The 23,501-nt window shown below is 40.4% G+C and overlaps 1 protein-coding gene across 1 annotated transcript in view; it reads right to left on the reverse strand.

Annotated features, from left to right (window-relative positions):
• The window catches only part of LOC126563482 (sodium channel protein 60E), a 106,520-nt gene extending 84,800 nt beyond the window's left edge, over nucleotides 1-21,720 (reverse strand). The window contains exons 1-2 of the mRNA XM_050220126.1: nucleotides 21,645-21,720; nucleotides 1,233-1,441 (exon numbers count right to left, since the gene is read on the reverse strand). Of these exons, the coding sequence (XP_050076083.1) occupies nucleotides 1,233-1,441; nucleotides 21,645-21,678 (243 nt within the window). The 5' untranslated portion in view covers nucleotides 21,679-21,720. The remainder of the gene's footprint in view (nucleotides 1-1,232; nucleotides 1,442-21,644) is intronic.
• Between the last annotated feature and the right edge of the window lie 1,781 nt (nucleotides 21,721-23,501).

Genomic DNA, 23,501 nt, shown 5'->3' on the forward strand with positions numbered 1-23,501 from the left:
ACTGACAATAATAATCCACCAAGAAATAATGAAAAACCAATTGCGATTAGGAAAACAGAGCGTGATTGAATCAAACCCGCGGAACACCACATCGCTCAAGAGCGCTACATTATTGCAGCGAAGGTGGCGTAGGTGGCCTTCGAATACTGGTCACCGTGTAGCGTGAAACACGGTTCCAAATTTAGAGCCCGAGCAGCATACGTTGCGCAATCCGACTGCCACCGTAAAATAAAAATCATTTAAGGTATTAACAAGCAACAAGCAACAGTGTACGAACGGCAGCCAACTCCTGTTGATATCGAGCCTTTGGGTCCACGTAGCAATACGTGAGTTATCATAAATCACGACCCGGCGGAAGAGGAAACCACTCTTCAAACTCCGTACGTTTTCACCTCCTGGCCCCCAAATGTCTTCCTGCTTCTCTGCCCTGTTCACCACCCTCAACACAGATTGCCCTGTTCAAGGGGAATTGAAAAAATCAACACGAAACATAACAATTCATACCCACTAAACCAATTCAACGTCAGCACTGAACCAACACAGCGCGAGACCTTCCTTTTGCCCTGGTAACCGTGAGCTTGTGTGAAAGGTGATTAATTAGAAATTCAGATCGGAAGTTGCTTGTTTGCATACGACAGAAAGGTAACGTAGCGGACACAAACACCGAACGCGTTCGGCATTGGAATAGTGTAGAATAGTAAACAGGCTAGAAATAAAGAAACAAAAAAGTAGTTTAAGCAAAGTTGGAGGAAAAACAGTGTTAGAAACGAAAAGTTTGATTTAGAAATCAGAATATCGAATGGCTATGGATGACACAAATTTCCATTCATTTACAAATCACAAATTTTCATACAAAAAATTAGCGCAATGTACAAGCCGCTTCTACGAATGTTGTATAGAAAATAGACATGAAGTACCAGACATTCATGCGTTGAACATTCAGCGTTAAACACCAGGCGCCTCTGCCAACCAACGAACTGCGCTATATCAACATAAAAATTCATCGTAAAGCACCAGGCGCTCCATCAACGGTGTGCGTCCTCCTGCTGGACGTTATTATTTATGATTATCAATAATTAAACGAACCGTTTATGGTGCTCAAAACCTATTACAATGTTTTTTTTTTCAAACCGCACAATAAGGGCTGCAATAAACACCCCTTCTCATTCTAAACCACCTGTTAGAGGGATCAGACAACATTACCAATATAAGTGTGTGTAAACGTTACTTACCTCTTCGTAGATGAAGTTATCGATTTCCTCCAACGGGCGGCCGTACATGTCGTTGGGGAAGGGTTCGAATTTGCGCGGCAGCAGGGCACCATCCTCGACCTGTACCTTCGATCGAGGATGAAAGCCATACTCCCGCACGAGCTGAATGTGACGTGACTCATGTTTGTCCTGGGACTTTTCGGTATACGCAACAACCTGATGTTTTGCAACTGTTGAAGAAAAAGAACGAAAAGAAAACAAAATTAGCGTCAAAGGCACAAATTTGCGCAATGCTTCGGAGATCACTTAACAGAACGTAAAAAAAAGTATTCGGAAGAAAACCAGTTTTTTAAGGATCTGTGAAGAGCCCGGGCTCACTAACCATTTTAAATGACATCATATCAATTTGCAAACATCACTCCCAATGGGCGAATCCTTGCCAACTTCAGACACACTCAGCATCACGTTTTACGACAGTCAGTTATTTCATGCCCTTCGTCGCAATCCATCCCCAGACGGTAGGATGTTGCTTTGTATCGAATTTCATACGCACGCAGATAGTCGGGAACATACTTAGGGAAAACGCAACACCTGGCAACCGAGATCTTCCAACTCCTGGCATCCAATACTCTTCCACTTCGCCATCATCCACCACCCACAGGAACAGGATTGATAACGACTGTAAATAACAAACGCTTTCAGCTGTACGTCTGTCAGGTCGCACCGGCTTTCGAGTGGTCGCCGTTACGCGATGTATCACTTGGCCCGGATTCAATTCCAACCACCACCGAGAGAACAACGCTCACCATGCTACCGTGCTATTTATAGCATCACCATCGGAGCTCACTGTCGGAGGAAGCGAATGGTGATGGCCGTAGGCTGATATAACTCGCTATAACTCGGCAATGGTCTAGGAAGGACATCATTCAATAAATTATTTTCCCGTCAACGGGCCGTTAAACGGTGTGGAAAACAGGAACGACTTGGATGGCGCTGCTTCGAGTTGGACGCTCCGGCAAACGCGCAACGCAAACAAATGGTCAATTTGGGGTTTTTGAAATGGTGAGAAAAATAAATTCACAATTTAATGCTTTTTCACCTTTATGTTTAACACAAATGAGGATAAAATTTACTAGAGGAAGAAATAAAATAAAAAAAAAAACACAATGTTCACTTTACCAGAGCATGTTTGGTTCTCAATTTTTGTTTCATAAAATATAATTTTTCCTAATATCACCCAAAAAAAATAACATGTTTAGTAACAGAATTAATACCTTATTAAGAAGTCAAAAATTATTATACATCATAAAGCATAATTGAGCATAAATCTGAGTTTCTGTCCATATTTCATTCCCAAACTCTCCATTGTGCACCATTTGGTCATTGTCGTGTCGGTCAGTCACATCTCGCACGTCTCTCCCGGGCCGGATTCGATGGGTTTTCGACCAGCGCCATAACTTACACCGGTTGATAGGTTGTAAATTTATCTACAACACACACATCCACAACACTATCGTCCAGCCAATTGGGTTCCATCGATAGATGGGCGAGAAAGGTGGTCTGTTCTCTTGTTTGCTTGAACCCATAGTTTGTTGTTAAAAAGATGACAAACATGTCACAACACGCCCTTATCGAACAAACTCTTAGCAGATATTTTTTGTGCACAGCATCGTTGTAGCTTTGTGAAACATTATATACTTTTTCGGTACTTTCAAAAACCACCTTAACCGCAACTATCTTTTACCAAGTTGTTTCAATGTGTGCCGTAAACTATGATAAATTCTATTTTATTGCAAAGCTCCATGCTTCATGCCCAATATTGGGATGCTTTCCGATCGTATTTTCGAAAATCTCAGATACACACACACGCACGCACGTGGTTTAACGCTTCCCTCGTAAAACAAACGCCGGAACCAAGCCAAGCCATAATTTATTTTAATTGAAGCACGTTAGGAAAATAAATAACATATCAGCCCACAAGCGCTGCTCGTTCTTCTCGTTCACTGCTGGTAAGCCATTTTGCCTACAGTGGTTGTGCATTGGTTAACGCACACACATTCGCATCCTCCTTTTGAGATGCTGCACTTGTGGTTAGATAAATTGAACGGCAGTTGGCGATCGCGGTAGGTGTAATGAAAATTATGGTTACTAAAGCACATTGGTGATGGTTGCTAGCGAATTAAGTATCAACTGATAAGGCGTTCCTGTAGCGTCGGATAAATAGTGTAGAGTAGTGGCGGATAAATGGAATGATGCAAACATATTTTACCCTTCATAAGGCAGGAAGTCGCAATACGTTACATCTGACACGCCATCTATGGAATCAATTATTAGATCTATAAATTAAACACACCGAGGCTTAATAGGCTGAAGAGTCACGCTTAACAGCAATACTGTGGTGAGAAAATTGCTTCAGTTTATTTGATTAATGTCCTAGCACTACTTAGAACATGGTCTATGAAAAACGAAGTAATAAGTATATTTTAGTTCCTCAATCCCAAAAACTAACCAAATGTAATCATATTTAAAGTCTCCCTAATTTTCACCATATGTAGGATTTTTTTATCCATTTATATTCCTTTTATGTTCTTTTCCATTCATGGGGTTTTTTTCACGGAGCGGCTAAAAAATTCAATTATTATTGACGGTGAACCTCACTTCCGTCATATTCATGGAAATTGCTCATTTGGATTCATGTTTGATATGCATCAAAAATACTTTTTTCATTGCCAAAAAAATCATTTCTAGCAGTATTTGTTTTATATTATTTCTCATTTACTGCATCACATCTTCTTAGGTAGCAATAAATTGTTAAATAAAATGTGCGTTGTTAGTAGCAACTCGCTATTACAGCCAACATTACTATAAAGATAATTTCTCCATCAAATCACTTAACAAGTAATCACTCTGAGACACCATTCTTTGGCAAGCAGAATAATTTAAGTGACGATCGTTGCCTGTCTGCATTTTAACGCCAACCAGATAAAAATGTCACTCTATTGGCTCCTGCTAACGTTACTCGAACGCATATAACATAGCATCATCATCAAACATCCTCAACCGATGTTCCTACAACCACCTGCACCACGAAGATTTAGTCATCAAATGCTAACACGTACTTGACACACTAGCCACAAAATTACCGAACAAGTTACATTATCTTGACAGTACTTTCCCTCATGTTTAATAGCACCAACGAGGCAGCCATGTAAAGCTGTGCGCATGTGTGAGTGATTTTACTTGCATTCAATCGAAATCTTCCAGCATTCCCTTACCGACATTCTGTACGGATAACAGACGACATGAACCACAGCCATGGAGGATCGATGAAAGTCACGAAGTGAAAATGTCACCCATTTCCGTTCCCTTTTTTGCAGCAAAATCTCCGCTTCAAGAGATGCCGGGTCCAGGTACGGGTAGGGAGATTCCGGTCGAGAAAAGGTGAATGTGAGTCGCTTCCTGTTGAGTCTTATCGTTACCACAAGTATGGAAAACACTTCATCCTCTTCCCAGCTCGTGCAGAAGAATGCAGCAGAATGAAGCACCAACCAGGTTGATGATGCTTTTCAACAACAAAAAATCTAAGGTTGTATGGGAAGCGGATGACAAAAAAAAAGGAATTCATCTTGTAAGAACATCTTGCCAACGGTGGAAAGAAGCTAAGATAGTCAGACATTCTATCACCAACCGAGTATGGCGATTTTCTTTCTTTCTCTTTCTCTGTCTCGATTGCAGCTTCACCTGCTCATGGTGATCGTCGTGTGCAGGTGCAATGAATGAATGGCTCATTCCATCACTTCCCTCATGAAGTTAACGGATACAGATTGAATTGAATGTGCGCTCCTGTTGAGTTGTGGTTGCAGGCTTTCGCTGCAATTTGTTCACGATTGTAATTGATGAGCAAAAGCCCGGTCTTAAGCATTTTGTCTTTCTTTTCAACATACTAAAATGGCTTTCCGATAAAAATAGATTGTGAAAAACTATTCGCATACCGTTTTGTAATTAAGCAAAGCTCAAAGCTTTAATTAAATAAACTCCCAGCCCATGTTAGATATAAACACACCCATTTATCTCATCCTCCCAAGCACACCAAAACTGTGTCACAACACAATCTACCAGCAAAAGATTCTTCACAACCTGATGACACCAGCTAAGGGAAATGCACTTATCACTTGCAAAATGCTTGCTGCACAGCGGTTTTCCAAGAATGCAACCGCGTCAACTTTCTGGCCGGAAGAATGCAATCATCCAAACCAGCTTGGAATGGAATAATCATCAACAGGCATTGCATAGTTGTCCTCGAAATTTATTCAACGCTTAACAAAAAAGAGAAGAAAAAACACAACCACCTCTAAAACTATGCCCGATAACGCTTCTGCAAATCGTGCCATTACCGCTGCTCTCAGTTGAGGATTGCCAATGAAAGATTCCGCGAGCAGACAACAATTTTGAAAGTTTGCCATTTCGAGCTAGATTCCAAATGCAGCACGGGTAAAATGGGTAGTTATTTATTCCGATTGAATGAAATCAAGTTTGATAAGATCGGGCGCTTGACGCACTTGAGAGGACCTAAGAGATAAGGAAATTGTACAAATTAAGAAAATAAAGCAAAGTAGATAATCACGATCAGAGATTGCAGCACGAAAGATTGATTTTACGAATTTTTGTTTATTTAAATCGTTTAGTGAAAAACTTGTTACATCTTGATAAGTATGGTATGTAATAGAATTTCGTTTAAATGCTGCAGAATTTACAGCAACAAAATTTTTATTTTTTTTTTCGCACATCTTGTTTACGAGGTTCTATCTGTAAGACGCTGTCAGGATAAACAGACGGCTCATGACAAGATTATTGCCGCTAACAAAAAAAGGCAACAAAGTGCGTTTTCCCAGACTTTGCCACGCTTTATGAAAGAGATGACATTTCAATGTCATTTTTATCATTTGGTGTTGATTGCTCCAATACCGGCAAACAGTAAATGCCGTACGTTATAACAAGCAGAAGCTTCACGAATACTGGGCCGCCGCTTTTTTCTCGTCGTACCTCATTCTAGAATATTTCCCAATTTTTTTGCACTTTTTCTGTTTTGTAAACCCATAACAAGGAAAGCGAAAAAAACGATCCATTTGTTACGATGTCAATTTGTGCTCGGGTCACTACTATCTATCGTCCTTACCCTCAGGCTAAAGGAGAGTAAAAAAAAAACGTTCATCTTTCTTCCAAGGATGGCATAAATCTTCTCTCGCAAAGCGAGTCGTGCAGAAAGTTGCGTTTCTTTTTGTTTTTCGATAATCCAATGATTTGGGCGTGAAGAATTTATCCGCACCCTTCAATTTACAATAGAACGTGGACCTTTTTTTTGGGAGGTGGAGCGATCGTTGAAACGGCAGAAATATAGAAGGACACACAATTTCGTCATACGTAAAACGAGATTGCCATTTCTTATTTTTAACTATACTCAGTATGCGAGACCATTCTCGAGCCCCTTACAGGCGTGACCTGTTGAGGCGAATAAAAATTCTCCATAAAAGGGAAACAGTTCCCACCTAGACCAATTGTCGATTTTTACTTCAAGCTAATTTGATTTTAGCAGTTTTAGCAGTTCAGACGAATAAATATTCTTTCTTGTTGTTGTGATACAATCATTTAATCATTTTATCGTCACCATACCGAAGCCTCAGTTTAATAAAATTATAATCAGACTCAACGGATTGTTTTGGCAACGATTTGATAACATATTATTTATTTGAAAAGAAATATTATTGGCATTCATGTCTGGGAAATGTTTCAGATTGATTTCAAAACGCCGTGTGCTTCTGACAGTTTGGAAGGCACAAAGCCATTGCAAACATCTCAAAATGAAGCGGTGCAGTGCAATTTGACATTTTAATTCGATAGTGTTGCAGAGATTCTGCTGCAAGCTGAGCAAGGGAAGAGGAGCAACAGCACAGCTAGAGGATTGTCTATAAATCAAGCATCGAAATCTATATCGAAGGATCGATCGGAAAAGAATCCAATATTATGACAAGCAAACGACCCACCTCAACGTTATCATGCTTATGAAAATCTAAACCAACAGTCAGACCGTAAGCTGATAAATTATGATAAAGAGATCAAGTGTCAAAAATATAGATCTTTGTTTCATTGAATCATTCTAAGTATTGAGAATGGCTAGTTTTTTTTTTTTTTTTCGTACAAAATACATTCAACGATCTTAGCAAAACGGTCAATAGAATTACCGCGCACAAAAAAAAAAGATCCTTTGGAAAATAAATGCCTTAGCCTTGCTCAAAACACGAATTTTCCACTTACACAAAATGGAAAATTGTTCCAAACGATTCTATCATAAGTATCATTATGGTACTTAAATCTTGCCCAAAAGTACTTGCAGACACGGTTGCAGACCTGTGAATAAAAGGAAGAGAAACAAGAAAATAAATCCATCCAAGAATCTGTATTTCTTTGGCAATACTCAAACCCTGCCCGGTGAATAAATATACAAAATGCTAACATTTCCTATCTATCCAAAAAAGGAGAAATATAAACACAACTCCAACACCACGGGAGCATGCTGGTGGAAAAGTACCACTCAAAAAGTGGCAAGATTTATAGGTACACCACAACATAAAAAAAACTCCAGGAAGACCACAAGTATCGACGGACGGACGCCAAGCTGGTAAAAGCTCTCCTAGAAATAATAACCAACGATGCACTTATAGATTCACCTTGCACACTACCAACGGCAGGAAAGGAAAATCCTCTACAGGGACGTTGAGTGAAACGTTGTGGGTAACCCCAAAACTTTACCCTATTACCAGGAATAGCAAGAAAAGATGAGAAGGTGAAATACATACTCTAACAGCGAACCACCATCACCATCATCATCATCATGCACCATAAAGCAAAGCAGCTATCAGGGAAACAAATCCTTCCACTTTTGGCCAGCTTGCTCGACGGGGTTTGCCTTGTCCTTCTGTTCTCCGTCTCAATCCTTTATCCGAACCGTACATCCGAGAAAAAAAGATGCGGAACCAATAGTCAAACGATTACTCTGCCTCAACGTTCGTGGGTAAAGTTTATTCCGTACCGAGCAGATCCTTAAAAATGTAATACACGAGTTACGAAAATATACGAAGCAAAAAACCGTACCCCAAACGATACGATGGTATTAATGCGCTTTTGACCTAGCCGACCATTTTCAATCACCTTTTCCCCATGCCAACTGAAAACATATTCCACACATCAACTCCGATTACTCCCGGCAGCAGTACGAGCTTTTGGTGCAGAAGTGATTCTGTTCCACTTGGTTGATCGGTATTATTTTTGGTGGTGGTTCACAGGATATCCCCAAACCCAAGAAGCCAATCGTCTCGAAGGACCTTCACTGTTGCCGGTGCTGCCTGCCAATTTCGATTGAATGGAAACAGAAATCATTTCCAAATCTACCACTCATTCAAACACACACACACACAGAGTACGTCTGTCTTAAGGGAAGCCAAGGCAAAGCATCGCGTAGGTGCTCGTTCTTTATATGTATTTCCCGGTGTGTTGCAAGTAAAAATCAATGAACCGTATCAAATGGAGCGATATTGAATTTTTCATTCTAACGGGTGCCTAGCCCGAAATAAACATAAAAAAGCTCCCGCATACACACACACACTGCCGAACCGGATCTCATTTCCTAGTTGATCGTGAAATATGCGGAAATTTCCAGCATTTTTCGTAACCACCGTACGCCATGCCACTTCATTTCATTTCACACAGCGAACACACAAATCCAGCACAAATCGAACGGAAAAGTCAGCCAGTCGTCGTAACCGTCGTCTCTGTGTCTGCGGCTTGCTTTTTCTACTGATTTTCCCTGCGTCATGAGCCGCACCACACATACAGCAGCTAGTCGGGCAAAAGCTCGATAAGAAATAATATAAAAATCATCCTTATTATTTACTATCGCATCGCCGCGTTTGCTCTGGGCGTCGAGTCTTGTAACCAAAAATGGTAGGAGCCCCCATCGACCGCGACCGAGTCGGCAAGCGTGGGAAGAGCTCTGTAAGGTGAATAGAGTTCGGAAAACGGGGTCAAAACGTAGTGTAGTGACAGGTTTATGGGAAATTGTTTGAATGATGGTAATAGTTCCACTACCTATGTTGACGATAAACCGATTTAGGTTGGCGGAACTGTAATTGTATGTTTAAAGATATTCTTGCTAAACTTATGCCTATTCATTTCACATTTGTTTTTTTAAAGTAAATCAATAAAGTTTATGTAAATAAAGTTCATGCCTTATGAAGCTTATGCCTAAAATGTAGAATAGCAAAGAATGTTATTAAAATTTTGTTGCCTACGACACCAGTCAATAAACCTGAAATGTGTTAATTAAACAATGAATCAAACAGAAGTAGATAAAGACTAAATTTTCTTTACTTCTATTGAAGATGTTCGTCTAAAAAATAATAGAAAATTTTAAAATAAGTGCTGCACTTCACAGACCATCTACAATTAAAACACTTGATGATGATAAACTTTTAAAGGTGCCGGTGCCGTTTTACCAACGCAAAGGGACCAACCTAAAATCTCATCTCAGAAGTTTCTTCCAAATACAACAGTGATCAACTTGAGTCCGCCTGGCAAGGCAGGCCAACACGTCTAGAGAAGTATATTCAAAAGATCTGAACATTTATCTACCGTTTATCTACAACTATAGAATTCTACGTGGTGTAGATTCTTGCCATCAATGGTCTTTTCTTTACAGAAAATTGTTGTTAATTTTTGGTTTTTATAATTGTTCATACAACAAGTCAATCATAAAAGAGTTTGATTAGTTTTGTTGTATCCAAACTTTAATCCACTGTTTGATAGAAACTCCCTTATCAGAAATCCAGTATTATTGTTATCAAATTAGCTTTCCTTTAGACAGCTCAGAATGCTTGAACCTTGACGAAAGTTTTTTCCGTAATGTCCAACATTATACCGTCAGCTGAGAACTAAGGAGATGGTGTTTATTGTAGTTAATTTTTGGACATGTTTTAATATTATTTCTTTTTATTTTAGCTTTCCTGGCCATGACTAGCTAGCTTTAACCGTTTATTCGTTACGTTTTTAACCAATAGTTCTATTAATTCTGGAGAATTCGGCTCTCACAATCATTACTTGCTTAGAATGCTTGTTCTATCCATAGTAAGAGAGTCATTAAATAAATTACATGATCTGTCAGCTCGTTAGCTCAGGAAGAATAAGACAAGTTTATGGCATCAGCTTTACAAGCATCGTGCAATTATCCAAGAAAAAAAACCCTCAACATCTACTCGTTTTACCTTCCAGAGTATAATACAAACGCACTCTTCGGAATAAGTTATACAAAGATACATATTTACACACTAACTCCAAGCCCAAAACCAATCATACCGACGTCAATTGTGATGTGTTGCGCCATGCCGAAAATTTGATCGGATTTGCTTGGCTTCAACGCAAATCGCCGATTGTCAGTCAACTTTCAGCCCAGTTCTGGCTCCTTCACCCGCACGTTCTACGTTACTAACCACCTGTCAATGCTGCCGACAGGTTGAGGATTTTTCAGCCTAGGGGTCGTGGTTTTCTGCTGGGATGTTTTCTTTTTTTCTTACATTTCCTTTTCCTATCACAATCCTCCATACAAACCGGTGACGTTAGGCGGCGACACAGCACACGTACACATCCTTGTCATCACTCTGGTTCATTGTTTGCCCATCTTGCAATCGGCGTCGTTGCGAAAACAGTCGGGATGGTTGGAAGAAAAATATGTATTTAGGATTATCCCCCGCGTAAGGGTGGTGGGTGGTTGCTTCACCATCGGCCTCAGTAACGGCTACCACCGGCAAAGGGTTAAAAACAGCGGTTGGTTTCGTTTTCTTATGAACAGGAGAAAGAAGAAAAAACAGAACGAAAGAGAAACGGAACAATGAAGAGGGAACGGGAGAGGGAAAAAACCAGTCCCAACAATCCCCTGTCAACCGCAAAACCGACCGATTTCGTCTGGTTCGACAGAAAAGAATAATATTGCCATAAAGCGACCGATGAGAATGAAAGAGCGACTGCTGGTTTTGTACAGTTTTCTATTGAGGTTTGCAGTGTGAAATGGACAAGGAATATATTTTCCAATGCCTTTCAAACACAACCACGGGTCCATACGCACACACACACAAAGATACCACCAGTGGATATTTCTGTTATGATAAGTTTCTGCTTTATCCTTCTCCAGTAGATGGATGCGATTTTTTTTTTTAATAAAAGCAAAAACTTACCCCAAATTCGCTGTTTAGCCCTTTTCCGGTGCTGATAAGAATGGTGCCCAAAGACACTGAAAGCAAATTTACTTCCTTACACACGCAACAGGGGTAAGATGCTATTTTCGGTGGGTTTCATTTTGTCCCGGGCCCAATGTTTCTCTCATAACAAATTTGTTTCATTATATTTTCGGGAACCAGTGAGAAGAAATCCGGGAAAACATGCTGGGAAAACACGTCGGTACAGATCGGTTGCATAGATGGATGAGACAAGTGACCGAAAGGTCGGTTGAATAACGCACACCTCCTAACATTATGTCGTTCGTTCAGCCAAGCGCAAGCACAGCCGCTTTTTTTCACACCAGTGACTAGGACGGCACGAGAAGACGCTGTGAAGGCATGCTGGGTTCACTGGAACAATAACCACCACCGGATCCAGTTAACACCATGATCCGGTTAACAAAGCGCACAAAAAACAGATAAAGTTCTAACCGACGGTTAGAAAACGAACGCTGGAAGGACAAAACATACTTAAGAACCAGTGGCGCAGTGTATGTATTCCGCGATGCCCGGAAAAGGTTACTTTTGCGGTTAAGGATTAGAGAGAGATGCACTATTTTCTTTTTGTTGAATGATGAGCTTTTTTTCTCTACGTCCTGCTGTGTAAATCCTTTATTTTCAACCGTCTTGGTCCGTTATGCGGTAAAAGACACTGGAACAGGACCGAGGCAGTGAGATAGAGCGAAGGTTCGTAAAACTCAACCGAAATCACATTTTTCTGATCCATTCAACCATAACTGGATGGATGATGTGTCAAAGGGCAACAAAGACTTTGTGATGTTTCTTTACACTCAAAATAGCATGAATCTGGAACCCGAAAGCAGTGACTTCATTTGTAACAGGCAGCAGACGCTTATTTAAGGCTTCTTTTTTTGTTGAGGATTTAACTTATTTTTTGTTTCTGTTTTTTATTGTTTGCATTGCTCCTCCTTTGACTTGTGATAAAGTTTAGTTTTGTCATATTTTTATTTATTTTGTAACTTTTGTCTGCACATCAAAATGCGACTGTGCTGTATTTTTCATGTACTTCAACTTATTTATGTTATGCTTCTTTTTAAATATGTTGAAACTCATAAAAGATCAATCTCAAAAATAAAAATTTATTGAAACTATAGCATAAATCACACATGACAAAGTCGGAAAGTATTCAAGAGCATGTAGAAGGTTAAAGAAAACCGCAATAGGAAGATGTTACGACAAATAAAATTTAAAAAATACAAATTCAAGATACACGAATGAAATAAAACTTATTGCTCTACCTAGCCTTTGACCCATTGCACAATTTTCATGCTCGTTTCATTAAAGTAAATTAAAAGCAAAACTCGAACAATAACACCCAAGCAATTTGATAGTTTCAAATTTAATTAAATGCAACTGTTTCATTTGCTTACCTTTACGACAAACCACAAGAAAATTAAAGCATGATACAAACCCCGTTCAGTGCTGCCACTGTTCACTTGCCTACGTGGTTTGTTTTTCATTCCGATACCCGTACGAATGGAAATGAAAAAAAAAGGTCTTAATGTTTGCAACCAAACGGAAATTCGGAGATTCTTTCTCCAGCCATACGATCTCCCACACACACACACACTGATCGCTCTTCAATTGTCGAATACGATCCTGCACAATACTGCCTGTTTACGGAGGCTTCATCACATTCCAAAGGTCCGCTACAAACATTCCCACCCAGCACCTTCGGCACAATATTCGTGCTAAATTTTCGGCACAAGAACGAGCGCTCGAACCTGCCGGTGAAATGAAAGGAAAAGAATCTGTTCCAACGACTACACATGTTTTTTTCACGTGTCCTTCATCTTACTGCTTCACATACGTGCTCAATGTGCGATTTAATTCATTTTCCATCCATCCGACCGGAGCGATGGATCGAATGTGGTCGGATATCGTGCTGTGTGCACGTTCAAATTTCGTTTATCTTCTTTCTTGCTTTTTTTGTTCCTTTCAATGGAACACACTACCTCCAAAACAATCCGGTACCACTGCCACGGGGTTTAATCAAAAATTCTTCCAATTCAAAACACGCACTGGAATTTGGGCAAAAAAGTTTCGAAGGTGTTACCATAGCAGCACTGCTGTAGCCTCCGGAAGTCCACGGCATTTGTCTTGCTGCGATGCTTCAGCGTACGGTGAAGTACTTACTCGAATCTACTTTCTCCAGTGGAAAATCTTACCCTGCAAAACACAGTTAAGCAGTCAATGTGTATGTATGTGTGTGTGTGTGTGTGTGTGTGGTAGTATCGATTTTCAGGAAACCAATTCTCATTAAACCAACCTCTCGCGCACACACATATTTCCTCCCTGGAATGCTTGTTTATGCTTGTGTTCTCAAAAAATCAACTATTTTCTTAGTACAATAGACCCATCAAGAGAAAACTAAGTGAACAAAAAGAACTTTTGCAACATCATCTGGATTCTTTTTGGTGGATTCATGCTTTGCTTACTAATTTTTATGCCCTGTAGCGTCAACGTCAACATAAATGAAGCTCAAGTTGGCATATTTTGCCCATTGGCTTAACAAAAACACATCAAATTTGCGCAGAAAAAGTGCTATTTGCGCCCGTCGCTTGAAGGAATGCTGCAAAAATAAACCCCGAAGAGCATTTAAGAAATCCCCAGAAACAGATGAGAATAAAAAATTAAACACGATGCGTAAACGATGCGGAGCAGGCCAGAAAAGCGTAACGAAATAAAAACAAACTATAGAAATAAAAATACACAACAACGCTTCCAGCGACCCTTGAGAAATGGGAAAAGTTCAAACAAATGCAGCTGCCTCTCATTACGTTCCGTTGCACATTAAATAGATTAACACGACGCCTCCGTAGAGCAGAGCGAATTTAGAGGGAAACTTTTGTAATTTATACTGTATCACATTAAGTTAACATTTGCTCATATAGGATAGTAGTATTACTCTTATTTTACCCCTCTAAAGCTCCTAGATAACTTGGTTGAAAAACACGACATGAATCGGACGACTGATCACGTTCCTTTTGCCTCACGCCGGCTATTATTCATCCATTTCAATTACCACAAGAAACGTGCACCTTTACTTCCCGTAATAATAAGCATGATTAATAAATAAATTAAAGTAAAAACATAAATGGGCCGCTACAGTGTTTCCGCTCTTCCATTACACGCCCAAGATCAAACAAAATGGAAACCAACTTTTCCCGCACGGTCGGAAGGTCACGTAGAAAATGGCTCGGACGGTCGATGTACAGCACATCTTGCGAAGTGATGAAGCTGTACAAATTGCACGTGTGTGGTGTGTGAGCGTATATTTTCCAGCGGCGCACTTGGCTCACCGGGGAGGATGGTCATACTTCATAAATTATTCTCTACTTCATCAAATACTCGCCCGGCACACTCAGTACGTTCAAGTGGTGTCCGTTTCGACTGTTCTAAAATGTGGGCAAAATTGTTATGCTGGCCAATATACGCTGTAAAGAAGCGTTTCAGCGGCGAATAAACGAATGTGTAGAGCACACACCCACGCACACTCATGTGGGAAGTAATGAAATTAATGCTTCAAAATCGTTTTAAATGTCAACCGACGGCCATCATGAGCGTTAAATGTTGAGCTCTGTTGTAATGGCACTTTTCAATGTGGGAGTTTAATTGTATTAAATTTATGATCGTTGCCTCTAATGTGACAGTCATAAAGTTTGCATTATCATGACCAAGGATATTCTGGGGTCATAGAAAAATGAACATGCTTTAGAGGCGCATTATTTCTTACTGCTGCAGATGAAATTCAATATACGGTTGTGTGGTGTGAACGATGCCGAACTACGTCTATCTCAGATATGGACGATTTATTTTGAACAAGTGCAATCTGCTAATCTTTTGAATAACTATTGGTTTCCAACAATAAAGGCACCAGACGATAAATTGTTAGTGTTTTCTGTATAAGAAGATTCGATTGAATTTGTTTAATGACCAAAAGTTCAAGCAGATTTTTTTAGATTTTGGACTGATTGCTGTAGTTAATTTTAAAAATCTTAAAACGATTGCATAACTTCAGGTGTTGAAGCCAAACTAACATCGATACGTCTAGTGGAGAAATAACCCAGATTTAATCGAAAATTTTTAATGCGAGATTCCGGTGGTATAGGCGATAGCGTCACCGGTCTTCAAACGGCAGGACCGGTGTTCAAATCCCATCCAGACCGTCTCCCGCAGGGAGGACTGACTATCCAACTACGTGGTATCGGAGAGTCTAGTAAGCCATTCATTTGATGGTCGGCGTGACCGTAGAAGGTCGTTAAGCCAATATGAAGAAGAATCCCTTCACATGTGTATTCCTACAGCAATGTTTTCTCGCTCATAAATTTTATGTTTAGCATCCTTTGCGGTCTCCAAAAACACTAGATTTAGTCTAAACTAAAATCCTCAACAGAACCATCTGTTTGCCAGCAAGTTATGAAACCCATTATTTCCTAGCCTAACCCCAACAATGTGCCGTGTTAAAAGTGAGTCATTTATTTTACCTATACTATCACTAAGTGACGAACTGCGCAATTCAAAACTTGCTAAACGTCCGCCGTTGTGACACATTTTTACGAGCAGCTTTCAACAGTCCAACACAAACTCCAGATGGTTTCCCCACCACCGATAAGGACACTTGAATGCGGCCTTTCCTGTATGCATCATGTAGACCAGAATCAAAGGCTAAAAGTTAAGAATGATGAGACTGTTCACCAAAGCAACAAAGCTTCCCCACACCCGAAAAGGCAAAGGGTCATGTGTCAGACCATCCATCGTCGACGCGCTAGTTGCATCGACTGCAAAAGGAGAATGTTTGGTGATCTGGTTGTGGGACCGACCGTATGCATAAAACGTCAATAAACCTCCATAAAGTCACGGAACAGACAACCGCTAGCCAAAGAGTACTGGAGGCATCCTTGCTGTTCCCGTAAGGACAATTTCCGTATCCTGATAGCCGGGAAGTTGTGAGCCGAAAAGTCAGTCGTTCGCCGGGCCTTACGTACGTCATTCGTAAATTTGCACTGTTTATGATGTTTGTCCAGCGGTCAGTTGACGTTCGACATTGTGTGTGTGTGTGTGTGAACTATAAGCATTTCGTTGACCTGCCGAAATGCTTCAAGTGAACATTTTGGCAACATTCTACAGCCCCTACCGTTCGGGGAAAGTTCTCTCCCTGCTGGGGATAAGCCGTTACGCAGTAGCTTGTGATGGCTTTTGAGCGTTTTACTTCTGATTCTGTACAGTTCATGTTTTCATAACATTTTGGTCTGTTATTTGTGTGCACGTTCTGAAACTTCGAACGCCGGACAAACTATGGGTGTGTGGTGTGAGGAAAATTCTAATGCTACACACCAAAAACTAGAGTTTATGCGTACGTGCTTAGTCATGAGGTTTTCGTCCATAGATAAGTAAAAAAAAATCTACTAAGCTGCCACACATACATACGTAATCGTACAAGCTGCGCAAACAAGAAAACCAGAGCAAAATGAAATAATCCTCGCCACCCTGAAAAACTTGGTGGGTTTGCTGTTTTACTTGGGGAAGGTGAGAATTTTTTTTTGCAACTTCTAGCAAACCACCCAATAAAGGAGTGAACGAAACGCTTACGGGGACATTTGAGGTGAATGATTTCACACAAGGTCAGTCAAGCGTGACCATGCTGGGCTGGCTTGCTTGCTGGACAATGGTACCAGGTGAGCCAACTATGAGAGAGAGAGAAATTTCTTGCTGACACGAAAACAATCATCGATCGGTTGTGGGTTTGCTTTGCGAATCAGACATTGTAGTATGCTGTATTAATGTTTATAATTCAAAATCCAGCAAATCAATCATTTGGATACTAAGAAATGTATGAGAAAACAATAAAACAAACTGGAGAGAAACAAGAATTAGCTATTGAACTAATTCTTGGCCAATAAACTGGCTGAAAGGAGTGAGTGAGCCTAGGATGTATGTCACGTTTAAGCTACTGTAGAATTAGTTTGTGAGTCGAAGATCATACCAGTTCATGAGAGATTGTCTGTATGATCCAGCGGGTCGCTTAGCCAAGGCCAAGACTACCTCGTGTGCTCCAAGGTATGCGACCTCATGGGCTAGTCTAAGAGCTTCAGCTAGGACAAGCTTTCATTGAATACGCACGTAAAATATCGGATTGGTAAGAAGGTTGGGTCTATCAATGACTTGAGTTACCAGGCCTACCAACTCTTTATGTGTTATTCGACTGCTCAGAGTCATGCGTGAATTAAGTAATTTTTTTTTTGTCAGATGCAGCTAATTAAACCTACGTTGGATTTTTAATGGGTTGTTTCTGACTGAACAGTTTCCATTTTAGCTTCAAATGTTTAAAAAACAGTGTAGGAGACCCCAGTTCTATCCGTAAGTTTAGCACTTTATCTTTAACAGCATAATAATCATTCTTGAGAATGATCTACGAATTGAACCGAATACTACAGGCGTTAAGAACAACCTTCTCAGTGTATCAAATGCGTAAACAATCAATAAGCCCTGTTTCCATAAGCTACTGCTCACTATGTAATCGCTCTAGCCTTTATCTGAAATAACAAGCAGCTAAAACAAAAGCTCACCAATACAAAAACCACAACATTCAAAGAAAACCTCATAATTCATACTAATTTTAATGTTCATGATACTTGATACCGCAAATAACCCAAGCCGTAGTATTCCAAGTTTTGCCGTAGTCTCAAAAAAACCAACGCCAAACCTACCATCCACATGCGGTAAGCTTACGAAAATGTAACGTATTCATTTCTGTGACGTGCACATTCACCTAGATGACGTAATTGTCGTTTCATTGCCGGCTCGCAAGCCACACGCGGCGGGGCTTTTGCTCTCACTCACACTCACTTGTTTCTGTTTTTGTTTTGTTGTTTCGTCCTAGCATTCGGGCAAAGAAAAAGCTCCCCCTATTCATTCCGAAAAACCAGCAGCAGCACTAACGCTAAGAGCTAAGCACCAGGTTTCGCGCATTCTTCCACACTCACGTAAACGTAATTAATTTACCAGCCAACGGCTAGTCAACGGACATTTTTCATTTTTCTTGCCTGGCTAGGCCCGGGAGTTTATGAGCAGTAGCAGTACACACTCTTGCCAGTGCCAGTGGTCTGCCAGTGCTTAGTGCTTAGACTTGAGAATGAGAATGCATAGCGAGCGAGTGAGCCAAACGAAACAGAAAATGAGCCAACACAAACACAACCACGGAATGCGAAACCGATGGTACTAAAAAGGCACGTACATAGGCAGTGTGTCTATGTTTTTTTTTTTTTTTTTTCATTCCAAAGTTCGAGCAGGAATAGAACGGTGGGGCAATCAAGAACATCGTGGCTAAATGTAACGTTTCCTATGGCGCATGTTAACCGCGAGCGTTTGATATCGGATGTATTTTGCGCATAAGTACTCAGGCTAAGTTCTTTGCCACCGCACGGTCTTTTCGCTTAAGTGTTTCTTAATTCACGACGAAAACTTAATTAGCAACATTTCTAGAGCCAAGAGCATTTCAAGATACGAAAAGGTAAAACATTAAATGCTCTGTAAAGTAGTAAGAATGCTTTATTCTTCTTCTACTTAGCTCAATGACCTATTAGATCGCGCTGGCCATCTAATGGCTTACTAGACTTGTTGATACCAACGGGGGAAACGTTCTGAATCGGATTTGAACCACGATCTGGGCGTGTGAAGACCTCTACCACCGGACCGCCCCAGGAAAAAAGGAAAAAAGAAAAGAGTTATTTTTAACGAGCGCAGCATTCGTAAGGTCAAAGTATCTCTTCCGTACAAATGTCCTTGAGCTCAATAGAGTCATGTTTACAGTAAAATACTGAAAAGCTTTTACTGTACTGGTTACAGAAAAAAGATTGCAAAAAAAAAACAAACGAAGCTATGTAAAACATCATTTCACCTGAAGCAGAGCAGCTTTTTGTTTTGATAATCCTCAGCCTGAGTAGCTTCATGTTTCTTATTTGGCGTACACGTTGGCTTGCTTGGAAGTGTAAGGCAAGGTCTGCATGCATTTTTAAGGCCTGGATGCTAACATTTTCCCGACACTTTACCCTCTGTATTGCATCCTTCTGTGTCAGCCATGTTGAAAAAGAAAAGCTTAAGAGCATGATTCGTATCGCACGGTGGCTGTATTATTACAGCCACCGTGTATTATCAGCATCGTCATTCGGAGGAAATGAAAACCCAACTCCGCTTTGGTACACGATTTCACATCAACCAACGTTTTACGAGACCACGCTTCAAAGTGTGTTAGATGCGCTTACACCAAGCCACACGACATCTGTGGCTTATAATTTTACACATCAACGAACCAAGAGCTAGAAACACGAAAAACACCGACTGCGTCCGGAATGGTCGGCGATACCACCGGCAAGAGATCAAAGCGGCTTGGTCATGGCTATGGGTATGTTTACTGCTTGCGATACACGGTAGTGGTGGCAATGCTTAGTTTATCGTGCCGTGCCAAATCGACTCCACCAGCTACACCTTGGCCAAAGTTTTGGTTTTCACCGTACACGTGTGCGCGTCCGAAATTAGAGTAGCAGTGTTACTAATATATGAGGAAGAAAATTAATTAATGTTAATAAAGTTTGCTTTAAGAGTTGGGTGTAATACACGTGCGATTAAAGGTTACATATTTTTATGTTTAAATTCTTTAGACATAAATTTAGATTTATGTCTAAATTGCCAACTTAAAAAAGTGGCTTAAGCTTGAGCAACAATTCGCTCTGGAGAGGTCAAAAGACTTGTTGGCACAGCTTCTTCTTGGATCACCTTGAACTAATAAATCTTATCAAAAAAGGAACTGTCCTAGTTCCTCCCCAAAACAGGATAATAAATCCCAAAAAAGGAGAGCCCAGAGGTCACCTTTAACAGCATGAATTTCCTAGCGTGCAGCTACAATGCAACAGTTTAGGGGTTTAATAGCGTTTAATCGCTACTGCTATATTGGAAGATTTCTACTAAAAAGGGCTGAAAGCATTTCATCCTATCGCGTTTTTTTCTCACTATTTAATAAATATTTTTCATTAATTAGACATTAATATATGCAGTGACAGTGGCTGCCAGCTTAATTCTAGCTTGTTTGCACCTAGAAATATTAGGCGGAGGTTCATTAAGGTTTTAGTATATAAAAGTTTAATAAACCTCAGAGGTTGTTCCCTGCCCTCAGGCGTCATGTCTCGTTCGTTATGATTTTCTCCATTACTACCTCTCTGTCACCTTATCGATCTCGTTATCAACAATGTTATATATCTTTTAAAATCAACTGAAAGACCTTTTAAGTATATTTTTTTAACACTCCTTTAAAACATTTAACTCAATCGATTCTCCTATTAACGACATTGAATCTGTTACATCAGTCTCAAATTACTTGACCGGCCATGTATTCAGAAACAAAAAAAGCCGCCAACAGATGAAAGCATGCATCATAAAGCGCATGCAATGGGGGGAGGGAAAAAAGGAAAAATCCAATTTAAGTGCCACCCTGCCAAGCCACCAAACAATCCGCGGAATGAGCTGCATAATGGCAATCGGTTCCATTATATTTCAAAAGCGTTCATGTTACGCTCCAGGAGATTGGTATTTTAGCTCCATTTTTTTCTACTTCTTCTACTGATACCATCATTCGACACATTGCCTTACCGAACAGTAATACAGTTTCTACATGGAAACCGCACAAAAGAAAGGCAAAATGCTCCATCTTTTGGGCGGCCAGGGAATGGGAAAACGGGCAGAACAAAAAATCACAACCAATCGCATCGATTACTGTAGGGAGAGAGAGAGAAAGAAACATGTTGTTCGACGCCACCAACCAACAACCGAGTGAAAATAGATTCGATGGCCAGTTTTGCTGATAGTGAAATGAATTATTTCCAACCGACGATCAAACGCTTTTTCGTTCTAATTGAATGAAATGATTCGTGTTAAACGATTTGATATGCTGTTGCATACACACATCAACCCAACACCAACATGGAACAGGATATGGCGGCTTTTCCTGTGTTTGTTCTTACTTTGTCTGATTTACGTCACTTATCTAAACCCCTTTGCAATTTGCAACCCAATCAAAAATGGTATTTTCACTCACCTTGTCCTTCATTTGGAGTAGTTGCATCGGTCATTTTCGGGTATTCTTTCTGCAGGGGTGTGTTGGTTTGTTTGGTTCGCTTTGTGCACTATTTTTTCTTTTCCTTTTCGCGAATAAAAAGTGTGCTACCTTCACGTTTAATACTATCCGGTATGTGTACGTGTTGTTCGCTACTCTATTAAACGGGCTCTAAGCATAACTGCGTAACGTTGGATTTTTGTAACATTTGCAATGATTAAGAAATACTTGGTTTTTCTGCTTTATCTTAACGGCTAGTGACAAGCACAATGAAACAGCATTATATTGATAGATTAATGTGGATTTTTTGTTTTAAACGCGTACACTATTCGTAAACCAGCCGAAGGGGGCGAGGGACTATTATACGATCGCTATTGAATGATTTAACAATGCAACAGTGTTATGTGACGTATTCACTCTACTTGTTAGAAGGATAGATGTGAAACAGCACTACCACATTCCTTAATCGAAACTGTTGCACACTAACAATGGAACAATTTGCTGGATTTCGTCGTTCCTGCAACACTTTTCTTTTATACACATTTATACATTTTTCTCTCTCTTTTACACTATATGATTAATTAACTCTTAAACCACCTACTGCTTCCAATTATATGCACACTTTTATACTACACTTTATTCACACATACACTCACGCACGGGTACGAACACTCGATGGAGGCGCCTTATCTTTCGTACAACGAACGCTCCGCAGCAAAGTAGGGGCGCACACTAAACGGGAAAGATCGACTCTATTAATTTCTGTATTATTGCTCACATATTATGCACTTATCTACACACACATATTTTACACCACACCGGCACCGCTACCGGGGCCAATTTTGTCATGTTAAACTATTGCGAAACGGATGTATGCACAAACACGGCAACGCGAACACGGTCAAGGATTAAGCTTGCAGTTAAACTAGTGACCCATTCCCGTCACCTAAGGGCAGGGTGGGCGATACGTTATCCTTAGGGAAAAGCAGAAGTGGGAACGAGATTTATTGCCCTTTCACTATGGGATTACGCTTTTTTTTTAATCTTATCCATTCAATATGTTTCCTCCACTTTTGCTCTATTTCAATTAGGCTTAGGCCGTTGCTACGCTGAGATGTGGATGTAGATAGATAACATTTTCTGCCAACAGTATATTTCACACATGTTTCACTTATTATTCCATCCTATTTAACACAATCTGCGCTATTGCTACTCGCATCGATAGCACTGGAACTGGTAAATGTTTAGCGATAGAATATTATTACACACACCATTGCGCACACTCTCATACACACACACATACACACGCACACAAATTCGGATACATACATGTACTCATGCACACTCTCGCACGGGCACACGCGTCTCGCTAGCTTGCCTTGGAAACGTTATACGCCATTTGCCCGATGACACAGAGTCTGGTAGTCGTCTGCCAGGGCTTCGCTGGTACCACTTTCATGCACAGCATCGTCACCAGCATTCGGTGGTCTCACGAAAAAATCCCCGATACACAACATAACACAGCGATATCATCTTCTTGCTGGCTGGCTTGTGCGTGTGTCTGTCTTTTCTTCTCAATCATTAACGCAGTACATAATGATAAATGGTTTTACATCTTTTCGATCATACGGTTTTCCTTGTGATCGCGAATGGTGTGCGGGGTGACGATCTCGAAACGAAGCACTATAATATTCACATTTTGTCAGCAACACTGTCACTTGTGCGTTTCTTACTTAAACTTCACTAAACGAAGCTTACAGTGATCGTTTTCGCAAACGTGAAAGCTTAATGGTCGACGATGTACTGTAGCATTTCAGTCGGCACACTCACTATTAATTC

The sequence above is a fragment of the Anopheles maculipalpis genome, chromosome 3RL, assembly GCF_943734695.1.
Source record: "Anopheles maculipalpis chromosome 3RL, idAnoMacuDA_375_x, whole genome shotgun sequence".
Taxonomy (NCBI): Eukaryota; Metazoa; Arthropoda; class Insecta; order Diptera; family Culicidae; genus Anopheles; species Anopheles maculipalpis.